Source organism: Canis lupus, chromosome 6 (assembly GCF_011100685.1).
Source record: "Canis lupus familiaris isolate Mischka breed German Shepherd chromosome 6, alternate assembly UU_Cfam_GSD_1.0, whole genome shotgun sequence".
NCBI classification, from domain to species: Eukaryota; Metazoa; Chordata; class Mammalia; order Carnivora; family Canidae; genus Canis; species Canis lupus.
In genome coordinates, this window is record NC_049227.1 from 299,962 (window position 1) to 313,179 (window position 13,218).

Below are 13,218 nucleotides of genomic sequence, written 5' to 3' on the forward strand. Positions count from 1 at the left end.
AAAATAGATCTGCCCTACGACCCAGTAATTGCACTGCTGGGATTTACCCCAAAGATACAGATGCAATGAAACGCTGGGACACCTGCACCCCAATGTTTCTAGCAGCAATGTCCACAATAGCCAAACTGTGGCAGGAGCCTCGGTGTCCATCGAAAGATGAATGGATAAAGAAGACGTGGTTCATGTATACAATGGAATATTACTTAGCCATTAGAAATGACAAATACCCATCATTTGCTTCGACGTGGACGGAGCTGGAGGGTATTATGCTGAGTGCAGTAAGTCAATTGGAGAAGGACAAACATTATATGGTCTCATTCATTGGAGAATATAAAAAATAGTGAAAGGGAATAAAGGAGAAAGGAGAATAAATAAGTGGGAAATATCAGAAAGGGAGACAGAACATGAAAGAGTCCTAACTCTGGGAAATGAACTGGGGGTAGTTGAAGGGGAGGTAGGGTGGGGGTGGGGGTGACTGAGTGACGGGCACTGAGGTGGGCACTTGACAGGATGAGCACTGGGTGTTATTTTGTATGTTGACAAACTGAACACCAATAAAAAATAAGTTTATTAAGAAAAAAAAGAATATCTCTTTTGCTTACTGATGTATTTCTCACACCAAGCACAATTGCTGGCACATTGTAGCTGCTCAAAAATTACCTGTTGAATGAACTACCTTGTTTCTTAACATAACAAGGGGTTCTGGAGAATTAAAACAAACCCCTTTGGCTGGAATGCCAAGAAGCAGTTCACTGATTCACTTGAGTTCTTGATGTCTTGATGTCTTCCACTGTCTGTGGAGGAGCCTTATAATTAAGAGTGAACTGAATATAAGCCTATTCCCTGCAATCCAAAGATCCCAAAGCAGCAATGTACCAAATAATGCTCAGCTGCAGCTGACAATCTACTTCTTCCTTATTGTCGCTGCTCTTGCACAAATTTTATTTCCTGTCTGCAATGGTCCTGTCTTCGTTAATCTTCAAATTACCGATATTAGCAAAAATTCAAACTCCACCTTCTTTATGAAGTCTACTCTCATTCCTCTAGTCTCAAATCAGATTTCTCCCTTCTCAAATATAAATAATAGTGAAAGGGAATAGAAGGGAAGGGAGAAGAAATGGGTATGAAATATCAGAAAGGGTGACAGAACATAAAGACTCCTAACTCTGGGAAATGAACTAGGGGTGGTGGAAGGGGAGGAGGGCGGGGGTTGGGGGTGAATGGGTGATGGGCACTGAGGGGGGCACTTGATGGGATGAGCACTGGGTGTTTTTCTGTATGTTGGCAAACTGAACACCAATAAAAAATAAATTATTAAAAAAAAAAGATTTCTCCCTTCTCTGAGTACCTCTTGTATTTGTTGTATTTTGCATGCTTAGCAGCATCCAACATTACACTTTTCTGAATATTATAGGTTTCACTGGGTAAAATCTCCTCTGATGAGTTTATTGGGTACCTATAGACAATGTTTATCTCATATAATCTAAAGCATTTGATACTAGTATCTGGTGTGTTAAGCTAAAAATTGGTTAAAGTTGAGATCCACAAAAGATATCTTAACACTTTCATTTCAAATATATAACTTCATACTCATTTGCTCATCTTTTGATGTGAAACCAAGCCTTTTCTATGAGAGTGATTTTAATAATGAAATGTCCATACTCCTAACGCATCAGTTTCTGTTTCATTAAAATGCAATAAGCAAGTGACAGTTTGGAAATAATATAGGTGTAGAATCCTCTAAGATTTTTATGATTTTCCTTCAGTGTGTTACAGTTTGCTCACACATAATTTGATAGCAATTTTTTAAAAAGTGACTGACATTTATAAGGTCTTTCCAAAGCATCTGAAACAAATCCTTGTCATAGTTACACCTCATCAGTTTACATAATACATAATCGAATTCTAAAATAGTTAGCAACAGGCTTAGACAGTTTTTGCAAAAGGTACAACAGACTCTTGATAAACATTAACTCCTGGCAGATGTCCTCAGGCATATTAAATAACCTCATTAGTTCCAAGTAGTCATTGTGACCTGGACATCATGTTTACAGAGAGAATGGCAGTCATTGTTTGCAGAGAATGGCAAGTGTTGTTTAAAGTCTGCTGAAATGCTTAAGTGATGGGTGATTAAAAGATAGTCTATGGCTTCTTTTTCTTTTACAATATCCAGCCCATGATCTACTTTTTCTTTTACAGACCTGAGCCCATGATCTCCTAAAAATGCTGGGAAGGAGAGAAGAGCTATAAAGGGTATATAAGGTGAATGGGAAACATCCTATAGAGATTATCATCTGTCCTAACAGTCTAAAGGACTCTGGATTCACTTCTGAGAATTGAAAAATAAAAGTGCCCACGTTCTTAGAATTATAACAGCATTTCAGAAAAGAGTAAAACTGAACTTACCTGAGACCTGACTATCTGTGATCCATCATTCGATCCCTTTTCCTCCATGTTCTCCCCTTGGGAAAGTATAGCATTGTAAGAGGGCATAACTGGGAAAAAGAAAAAAGAAGCATCTGGTAAACACATGACGTTAATGCTGAAACTAACCTTTGGAATGTTAGTTCCTGTCAGGATGGCAGACAGTTTAGAGAGAAGCCCTCTAAGACAAAAGCTTAAAGGTTGAATAACTTATTGAGGAATTCAGTGTAGGATCTTCTCTTTCTCTTATTGTGGCATATAGGAAGCTCAAGAAAGCTCAGTGGATTTTAGCCCTGACTACACACTTCAAGGATTTTTTTTAAATGCCAATGTTCAGCCCCTATTCCCAGAGATTTGGTTTTTCGTTTTTGTTTCTTTTAATTTTATTTAAATTCTAGTTAGTTTAACATACAGTGCAATATTGGTTTTAGGAGTGGAATTCAGTGAATCATCACTTACATACAATACCAAGTGCTTATCATAACACATACCCCCACTTAATGCCCATCACCCATCCAGTCCAGAGATTTGGATAAATCCAGGATTATCCAAAATGGTCTGGGGTGGGCCTAGGAAACAGCATCTTAAATCTAAAGTCGCCCAGTGATTTTAAGTAGGAGATGAGATCCACTGAGATGAGCTGATACAAAAAAACCTGTTAAGGGCCTAATCTTATTCTTTAAGGTGATAAATTCATTCCCAAACTCAAACTCCAAAGATCTTCTCTCCTTTACTCGTTTTTTGTTTTTTTTTTTAATTTTATTTATTTATTCATGGGAGACACACAGAGAGAGGCAGAGACACAGGCAGAGGGAGAAGCAGGCTCCTCACAGGGAGCCCAATGCGGGACTTGATCCCAGGACACTGGGATCATGCCCGGAGCCAAAGGCAGGCGCTCAACCGCTGAGCTACCCAGGCATCCCTCTTTTGCTCTTTTTAACACGATCTTTCTCATATACAAAGGAGATTTCACTCTTCTCAGTTTTAAGAGTGTTCACCTTCTTTTCTGAGTGCCAGATTCAGTGCACCACCATGATTCCTACACCTCTGTACAGTTCCTAAGTTGTAATGTCACCAAAGATCTGCTCTCTTCTAGAAGGACCGTCAGGAGACACACTAGGACTAACAGTCTCAGTGTCCTTGTCAGTCCCTGCAAGTTGATTTTCCAGTGCCTTATGGAGAATAGTCACTCCCAGGTATTAAAGGTGCCTCATCTCTGATGAGAGCCTCAGGAGCCAAAAACTATCCACAAGATTTCAGCTTCTCAGGGGCAGCCACTCTTAGAATCTTGCTTTGTCATGCAGAATTGAGATGTGGGGATTCCTGAAGATGGCTATTACTGTTTTTTCCACTAAAGGCATCGATTCTTCATGTATGGACTTCACTATGACATTCAAATCTCTCTCCTGGCAGGGATCTTGTAAGACACAATATCAGGTTGAGCACCTGTAATGAGATGCACCAGTCAACAAAAATCCAGCAGTCTGAGTCAACTAGGGACCTAGAGAGTCTGTAAAGAAACATATAAACTACCATTCATAAAGATAGGACATACTACAGTATGGGATTCTTTAAAAACATTCAAAAAGCATTTTTAAAATTTCTTAGATTCACATATTACAAAAAGCAGAGATATACATATCCATCAGCTACAACAAACTTTAGCCTCAGTTCCTACCCACTCTCTTCTCAGACTAGAAAACACATGGTCCTTGCTTAGTGAAAGATTTTCAGAAAGACTTTCACCAACATTAACAACAGGGTAAAATACTTTGAATTGCTAAGAAATATGGAAGGATACATTCTTTTTCTGTTCACAAAGGTTAGCCTGAAAATTTCTCTCAAAAGTTAGTGATGGAACTGAAGAATGAAGTCATTTCCTGAGAAGCAAGTTTTTTAAACAAAGAAAATCACAGTTCCAGTGGAATGGTCTATTAGATGAGGTAGCCACCCACCACTCAAGATATGGCACAAATCCACAGCTTTACAACCAGTCAACTAAGAGGCAGACCTTTCAGGCCTAATTTAAAAGCACTTTAAAAAGCAGGTCCTGGGATCCCTGGGTGGCGCAGCGGTTTGGCGCCTGCCTTTGGCCCAGGGCGCGATCTTGGAGACCCGGGATCGAATCCCACGTCGGGCTCCCGGTGCATGGAGCCTGCTTCTCCCTCTGCCTGTGTCTCTGCCTCTCTCTCTCTCTGTGACTATCATGAATAAATAAATAAAATCTTAAAAAAAAAAAAAAAAAAAAAAAAAGGCAGGTCCTATTGGTCCAAGCCAAAGCTCTACAAGGGTCCTACTCTCTGAAGAGCCACCAGCAATCTTCTGAAAATGCTTGACATTTCAAACCCAATCACTTCAAAACCAACTATTCACAACAATAAAAACATTTACCAAGTGAGGCAGAACATGTTTCTCTGTCACATGTGTGAACCCAAGGGGATGGGGAGTGTCAAATATATGATATAGTCTATGCAAGTTTAGTTGAGAATTTTTTATGGCATCTGATAAGACTAAGTCTCCAGAGAACACACACTTGGAAATGCAGATTTAGTTCTCAGTGTTTTGGTTTAATGAGGGATCTGAAACTGAAGATCCCTGGTTCACAGCTCTACGTTCCTTCTAGGATACACTGAAGTTCTCCTTAGTACTTGTTCTGTACCTTTTCATTGTTGGTATCTGATCTCCTTTCTTCTCATAATTTCCCTTTCAATTCCTGTATTGGAAAGATACACACACAAAACCCCTCTAAACCAACCACTCCCCACCCCCAAATTGTAATTTTTTCATACAACACACACACACAGACTTTTCCAGACTTTTCTAGTAATCCCACAGGCTTTTTCAAATAAGTAGCCATGATAGCTTGGAAGGTAACAAATTTCCTTGACTGTCTAAGGAATACAAGAATTATAATCAATTCAGATGAAGAATGACTTTAGGGATAACATCTTTTTCTGAGTGAACTTCATGGATCATGTAGAAAACTCATGTTTTCTCAATCTGGGCTGTGTATTAGACAAAGCCCAGATTCTAAACTATACATATGTAAATGTATACATGTCCAGGCTCCACCCAAGAGCTACTAAACCAGAATCTGTTGAGGTGAAGTCTGGCATCTACTCATTTTTTAAATGTCTCACAAGTGATTCTGATGCAGGAATTCAGAACAACTATCAGAGCCTCTCATTTCCTTCACTTCCTCCATGCCAATGATTTTCATCGTCATTCTACTTCAGTCACCTACATCTAGTACCATAGCACTTCTGAAGTCTTCCTTACCTTACAAAACATTAAACTGTAAATCAGGAGACCTTAGATTCTAGACTGGATGGGAAAGGAAGTAAAGACAGGAGTAGCTTCATGTAAGGGAAAAATAGAAAAAGCAGCAGTGCTCCTCAAAGTGTGGTCTGAAGATCCTTGGTATCATGCCATTTGCTGAGAAGCAGATCCACTGGTCCTGTCCCAGATGTAATGAAATGGCATCACTGGGTGGGTATTCTTGGCCCAGAGATTTGCATTAAAAGTATTCCTTCCCTGGAATCAGACCATTTTCTCCAGGTTCCCTACAAGCCTGAATCTAGCATGTACTTTCTCATTCCTATCTTCAACTTTATCTGTCACATTTATTGACTCCTTCCTAATTTAAAATCTTTTTTTTTTAAAGATTTATTTATTTACTTGAGAGAGAGAGAGAGTGCACATGAGGGACAAAGGCAGAGAGAGCAGGCCCCCTGCTGAGTCAAGAGCCCCATGCAGGGCTCATCCCAGGATCATGACCTGAGCTGGAGGCAGACACTTAACTGACTGAGCCACCCAGGTGCCCCAATTTAAAATTTTTTAATCTCTCTCTCAACATTAAAAATTTTCCCTGGCTATGTGCCCATTTGTAACTGGCATCCATTCTTTTTTCAAGGCTACAACTCTGCAAAGGATTGTCAATACTTTTCTCTACTTCATTATCCATTTATTTTTAAATTATCTATGTATGATCTTTCTGCTGTTCTGCCATCAGCACACTACTGAAATTGCTCTGGTTAGGAATATCCAAAACCCTTATGTTGTTCAAGCAATGGAGTTCATTACTTCTTGAGCTCTGATGGGTATCTGACGCTGCTGACAACTGTGTTTTGCTTTATGTCCACAGTCCTTCTCAGTGGACTATGCACTAGTCCCTTTTCCTCTGCTTACCATCTACATATTGTTGTTCCTTAGGATTTTCCAATATCTATTTCTGCTTCCTCCACAGGTGAGGTAAAGGCATCTTTACTTATAAAGTATGCAAACCTGACTTTGAAACAGTACCTCACTTTGAAATTTTTTAGTGGCTCTCTACAGTTCTTAGGCTGCAGTACAAAGCCATAAAAAATCCTATGACCTGCTTCCTGACCTCTCGAGCTACTCCCATTTGCTTCAGTCTTCATCTACACTGTTGTGCTTTTACGTCCTTAAGTGTGCCATGCGTGCTTTATCTCCCTACCTCCTCCCCAGACAATACTACTCTCCCTTCAGGTCTTAGCTTAAATCAATGAAGGTTTTGATATACAAACCTAGGGAGGTCCCTCATTTATACCCTCCTGGTTTTGCTAGCACCTTTATCATTGTCATTATTTGTATAGTCGCCATTTTTATTTATACTTCACCATTGTGTGATGTTAACCTCCATGAAGGCAGGAATTTGTTCTGCCTTATTTAGTATTCTACATTTGATGCTCTCAGTATGTGGCTAATAGTAGGTATCAATAATATTTGCTTAATAAGTAAATGAAAGGGTTCTGGTGTTTGCTCTTCTATTTTTTAATTTTTAAACTTTTTATTTTGAGCCAATTTTAAACTTACAGTAAAGTTGCAAAAGCAGTACATAATTCCCACATACCATTTACACCACTTGTCCTAATGTTAGTGCTTTATATGACCAGAGTACAATAATCAAACCCAGGAATTTAAATTGGTACAATACTATTAACTCAAAGTATTCAAAATTTACCAGTTTCTACATTAGTATTTTTTCTCTGATCCAGGATCTCCTATGGCATTTAGTTGCTTTTTGTCCCCTTTGTCTTCTCTAATCTTTAAGTTTCTTAGCCTTTCTATCTTTCATGAGCTTACTATTTTTAAAGAGTACTGCTGAGTTATTTTGCAGGGTCTTTTAATTTGAGTTTGCCAAATGAAGTTAAGTATTTTTGGGAAGAATACCACAGAAATGACCTTGTATCTTTCTTAGTACATCATATTAATGGGCTTATCATGTTGATATACCTCATTAATGATGTTAAGCTTTATCGCTGGGTTCAGGTGGTGTTTACCCCATTTCTCCACTGTAAAGCTACCATCTTTTCCTTTTGTAGCTAATAAGTAAATATCTTTTAGGAGATACTTTAAGCCAATAACAAATATCCAGGTTCTTCTCAAACTCATTAATTTAATTTTTAATTTTTTTTAGCTTGCCTGAAATTTAAAAAAATTTTGTCAACTTACAGTGTAATATTGGTTTGTGGAGAATTCAGTGATTCATGACTTACATACAACACCTGTTGCTCCTCACAAGTGCCCTCTTTACTACCCATCAACCATCCAGCCCATCCCCCACCCATGTCCCTCATCAACACCCAATTTGTTCTCTGCCTTTAAGAGTCACTTATGAGGGCAGCCCCGGTGGCTCAGTGGTTTAGCGTTGTCTTTGGCCCGGGGTGTGATCCTGGAGACCCAGGATCGAGTCCCATGTCGGGCTCCCTGCATGGAGCCTGCTTCTCCCTCTACCTGTGTCTCTGCTCTCTCTGTCATGAATAAATAAATTCTTAAAAAAAAAAAAAGAGTCACTTATGAGGGGTGCGTGGGTGGTTCAGCAGTTGAGCATGTGGCTCAAGTCATGATCCCAGGGTCCTGGACTCGAGTACTACATCAGGCTATTCACAGGGAGTCTGCTCCTCCCTCTGCTGATGTCTCTGCGTGTCTCTCATGAATAAATAAATAAAATAAAATCTTAAAAAAAAAAAAGGAGTCATTTATGGCTTGCTTGCTTCCCTCTTTCATTTCTTTTCCCCCTTCCCATACGTTCATCTGTTTTTTTTTCTAAACTCCACATGAGTGAGATCATATGTTAAACCCACTAAATTTAGCATCCATCAATGTATCTTGTCTCCAAAAATTAGTAATATGGTGTTTGTTTAATGGTCATTTCTCTATTTCTCTCTTTCCCACTAATTTATTAATTGGAATTTTTCTGTAAGGAAAAACTGCTCCTTATCTATTACTTATTTACTAATTTAGGGGGGAGGAGCAAGATGGCGGGAGAGTAGGGTCTCCAAATCACCTGTCCCCACCAAATTACCTAGAAAACCTTCAAATTATCCTGAAAATCTATCAATTCGGCCTGAGATTTAAAGAGAGACCAGCTGGAATGCTACAGTGAGAAGAGTTCGCGCATCTATCAAGGTAGGAAGATGGGAAAAAAGAAGTAAAGAAACAAAGGCCTCCAAGGGGGAGGGGCCCCGCGAGGAGCCGGGCTGAGGCGGGGGCGAGTGTCCCCAGGACAGGAGAGCCCCGACCCGGAGGAGCAGGAGCTGCACCGACCTTCCCGGGGGAAAGGGGCTCGTGGGGAGTCGGAGCAGGACCCAGGAGGGCGAGGATGCCCTCGGGCTCCCGGGGACACTAACAGACACCTGCGCCCCAGGAGAGTGCGCCGAGCTCCCTAAGGGCTGCAGCGCGCACAGCGGGACCCGGAGCAGCTCGGGAGAGGGGGGGGGGGGGGGGGCTCGGGCAGAGGAAGAGGCTCCGTGCGGAGGGGGCTGCGCGGTTCCAGGAGGGGCTCGGGCGGCAGCTCCGCGGAGGGGGTTGCGCGGCCCGGGAGCGCGAATCCAACAGCGCAGGCTCCGGAGCACAGGGCGCCGGGACACAGCCCAGGATCCGGCCTCCCCCGGGACAGGCAGAGGCCGGGAGGGCCCAGGACAGCGAGGACGATCCTGCCCCAGCTGAGCAGATCAGCGGCCCCGCCCGGAGCCTCCAGGCCCTGCAGACGGAGTTCCTGCCGGAGCTGAATCCAGGGCTCCAGAGCTGCCCCGCCACTGGGGCTGTTCCTCCTGCGGCCTCACGGGGCAAACAACCCCCACTGAGCCCTGCACCAGGCAGGGGGCACAGCAGCTCCCCCAACTGCTAACACCTGAAAATCAGCACAACAGGCCCCTCCCCCAGAACACTAGCTAGACTGACAACTTCCAGGAGAAGCCAAGGGACTTAAAGTACACAGAATCAGAAGATACTCCCCCGTGATTCTTTTTTTGTTTTGTTTTGCTTTTTGATTTGTTTCCTTCCCCCACCCCCTTTTTTTCCTCCTTTCTTTTTCTTTCTCTTTTTCTTCCTTTTTTTTTTCGTTTTTTTTTTCTTCCCTTTTTTTTCTCTTTCTCTTTTCTTTCCTTCTTTCTCTCCTCTCTTTTTCGCTTTTTCCCAATACAACTTGCTTTTGGCCACTCTGCACTGAGCAAAATGACTAGAAGGAAAACCTCACCTCAAAAAAAGAATCAGAAACAGTCCTCTCTCCCACAGTTACAAAATCTGGATTACAATTCAATGTCAGAAAGCCAATTCAGAAGCACTATTATACAGCTACTGGTGGCTCTAGAAAAAAGCATAAAGGACTCAAGAGACTTCATGACTGCAGAATTTAGAGCTAATCAGGCAGAAATTAAAAATCAATTGAATGAGATGCAATCCAAACTAGAAGTCCTAACGACGAGGGTTAACGAGGTGGAAGAACGAGTGAGTGACATAGAAGACAAGTTGATAGCAAAGAGGGAAACTGAGGAAAAAAGAGACAAACAATTAAAAGACCATGAAGATAGATTAAGGGAAATAAACGACAGCCTTAGAAAGAAAAACCTACGTTTAATTGGGGTTCCCAAGGGCGCCGAAAGGGGCAGAGGGCCAGAATATGTATTTGAACAAATGATAGCTGAAAACTTTCCTAATCTGGGAAGGGAAACAGGCATCCAGATCCAGGAAATAGAGAGATCCCCCCTAAAATCAATAAAAACCGTTCAACACCTCGACATTTAATAGTGAAGCTTGCAAATTCCAAAGATAAAGAGAAGATCCTTAAAGCAGCAAGAGACAAGAAATCCCTGACTTTTATGGGGAGGAGGATTAGGGTAACAGCAGACCTCTCCACAGAGACCTGGCAGGCCAGAAAGGGCTGGCAGGATATATTCAGGGTCCTCAATGAGAAGAACATGCAACCAAGAATACTTTATCCAGCAAGGCTCTCATTCAAAATGGAAGGAGAGATAAAGAGCTTCCAAGACAGGCAGCAACTAAAAGAATATGTGACCTCCAAACCAGCTCTGAAAGAAATTTTAAGGGGGACTCTTAAAATTCCCCTTTAAGAAGAAGTTCAGTGGAACAGTCCACAAAAACAAGGACTGAATAGATATCATGATGACACTAAACTCGTATCTCTCAATAGTAACTCTGAACGTGAACGGGCTTAATGACCCCATCAAAAGGCGCAGGGTTTCAGACTGGATAAAAAAGCAGGACCCATCTATTTGCTGTCTACAAGAGACTCATTTTAGACAGAAGGACACCTACAGCCTGAAAATAAAAGGTTGGAGAACCATTTACCATTCGAATGGTCCTCAAAAGAAAGCAGGGGTAGCCATCCTTATATCAGATAAACTAAAATTTACCCCGAAGACTGTAGTGAGAGATGAAGAGGGACACTATATCATACTTAAAGGATCTATTCAACAAGAGGACTTAACAATCCTCAATATATATGCCCCGAATGTGGGAGCTGCCAAATATATAAATCAATTATTAACCAAAGTGAAGAAATACTTAGATAATAATACACTTATACTTGGTGACTTCAATCTAGCTCTTTCTATACTCATTAGGTCTTCTAAGTACTAATTTATTTATAGCTCTATGAACTCATGGGTATGTATCTTGTTTCATAAAGTGTAACGTTATCATTATTTATTTTATTGTACAAATTGTTTCAGTTTTGGTCAGTAGAAGCCTCTTATGTTATTTTGACCAGCCTCTACCCTATTTTGATCAATTCCTGGCACCATAAGATATTTCAGGCTCTTATATTATCCCTGCTCAGGCCTTGGAAATCAACTACCTGTCCAAAGAGTCTGAGCTCTTTTTATTGGAGAAATGCTGAGAAACAAAGATCTGGGTGCTAGGTGTGCTCACTGCTACTGGGGTAACATTGCTTCCAGACCTCTAGCAGAGACAGGGGAGGTATGTATGTGTGCATATTAATCATACACATACATACTTCTATTGTGTTCATCTATGTATTAAATGCCATGAGTTCATATTGACACTTCTGATTCCAATCTAATGCCTCAGGGCTCATTTTAGTCTTCCTCCTTTCCTCATTGGTAACTTCTTTCTTCAACAGTAAAAAATTGTTGACTCTTAGTATCCTCCCTATATTTATTTGTTCAATTTTAGTATATACATAGTTTCAGAATTAACTCATATCCCTGTGAGAAACACATTTATTGACTTGATTACGGCATCAAATGTAGAGCTCTCTTTGTCTTTAGTTATACAATATCTACCAAGATAGTGTTTCCTAAAGTTATTTGAGTTTGGTGTTTTCTTTGCCACTTACTTCAGTGTGGTTATGTCATTCACTTGTAATACAGTTAGGTCCATCCATTTGTTAGTATTTATATTTATTCTCTTGTATTTACTCTCAGGTGGCTTCCTTCAGGTTTATCCACTGCCATGGCTTCACTGATCATTTCTTTGAGGTACATAACCACATACATAACCCAACCACCTTACTGGACACCCTCAGGCAGATGTCTCTCGGATTTCTCCAACCTAACATGTCCAAAACTCATTCTCTCTTTAGCCTCTTATCATATATTTGCAATAAAGTATATATAAACACCAACTCTGTAGCCAGACTGATTGGATTTCATTCCCAGTTTTACAACTTACTAGCTGTATGAGTTTGGTTGCATAAGTTACTTTACCTTTCTATGCCTCTTTCCTCATCTGTCAAACTACTAACTACTTATCTCAAGGTTTGTTGTGAGGATTAAGTGGTGGATATTCTGAAAACATTTAAAGCATAATAATAGCACATGGTAGCCATATCTACATGCTACATATTATTCTTACTATCCTGTTAAATTCCCTTATCTCAATTAATAGCACCATCAAGCCTGAAACCTGAATGCCATTTCTGATCTCTTTCTTCCCTTAGTCCCTCTCTTCAATTAAAGTCAAGTCCTGGGATCCCTGGGTGGCGCAGTGGTTTAGCGCCTGCCTTTGGCCCAGGGCGCGATCCTGGAGACCCGGGATCGAATCCCATGTCAGGCTCCCAGTGCATGGAGCCTGCTTCTCCCTCTGCCTGTGTCTCTGCCTCTCTCTCTCTCTCTCTGTGACTATCATAAATAAATAAAAATTAAAAAAAACTTTAAAAATTAAAAAAGAATAAAAAATAAAGTCAAGTCCTGGTAAATCTACCCCCTTGAATATAGAGTTCCATTTTCATTTCCACTACCTTGATTCAGGCCACTACCATCTCTCACTTTGACTACTACTGCCACACTCATCGAACTAGTCCTTAACTTTAGTCCAATGTTTTCTTCACACTGCAGCCAGAGGGATCCCTCTCCACATCCCTTCTTGGAAATACCTTCACTTTATTCTCTGACAAATAATAAAACAAAAACTTTTGTAGATATGGAAAAGCAAAAAGAAAATCATACCATTACCCAGAAATAAGCAGTTACTTTTTTGGGATACATACTTGCAGACTTTTTCTATGCA

General features: G+C 40.7%; 1 protein-coding gene across 1 annotated transcript in view; it reads right to left on the reverse strand.

Annotated features, from left to right (window-relative positions):
* Positions 1-13,218, reverse strand: part of ZNF713 (zinc finger protein 713) — a 69,036-nt gene that overhangs the window by 26,689 nt on the left and 29,129 nt on the right. The window contains exon 3 of the mRNA XM_038541706.1: positions 2,407-2,495. Within this exon, the coding sequence (XP_038397634.1) occupies positions 2,407-2,495 (89 nt within the window). The remainder of the gene's footprint in view (positions 1-2,406; positions 2,496-13,218) is intronic.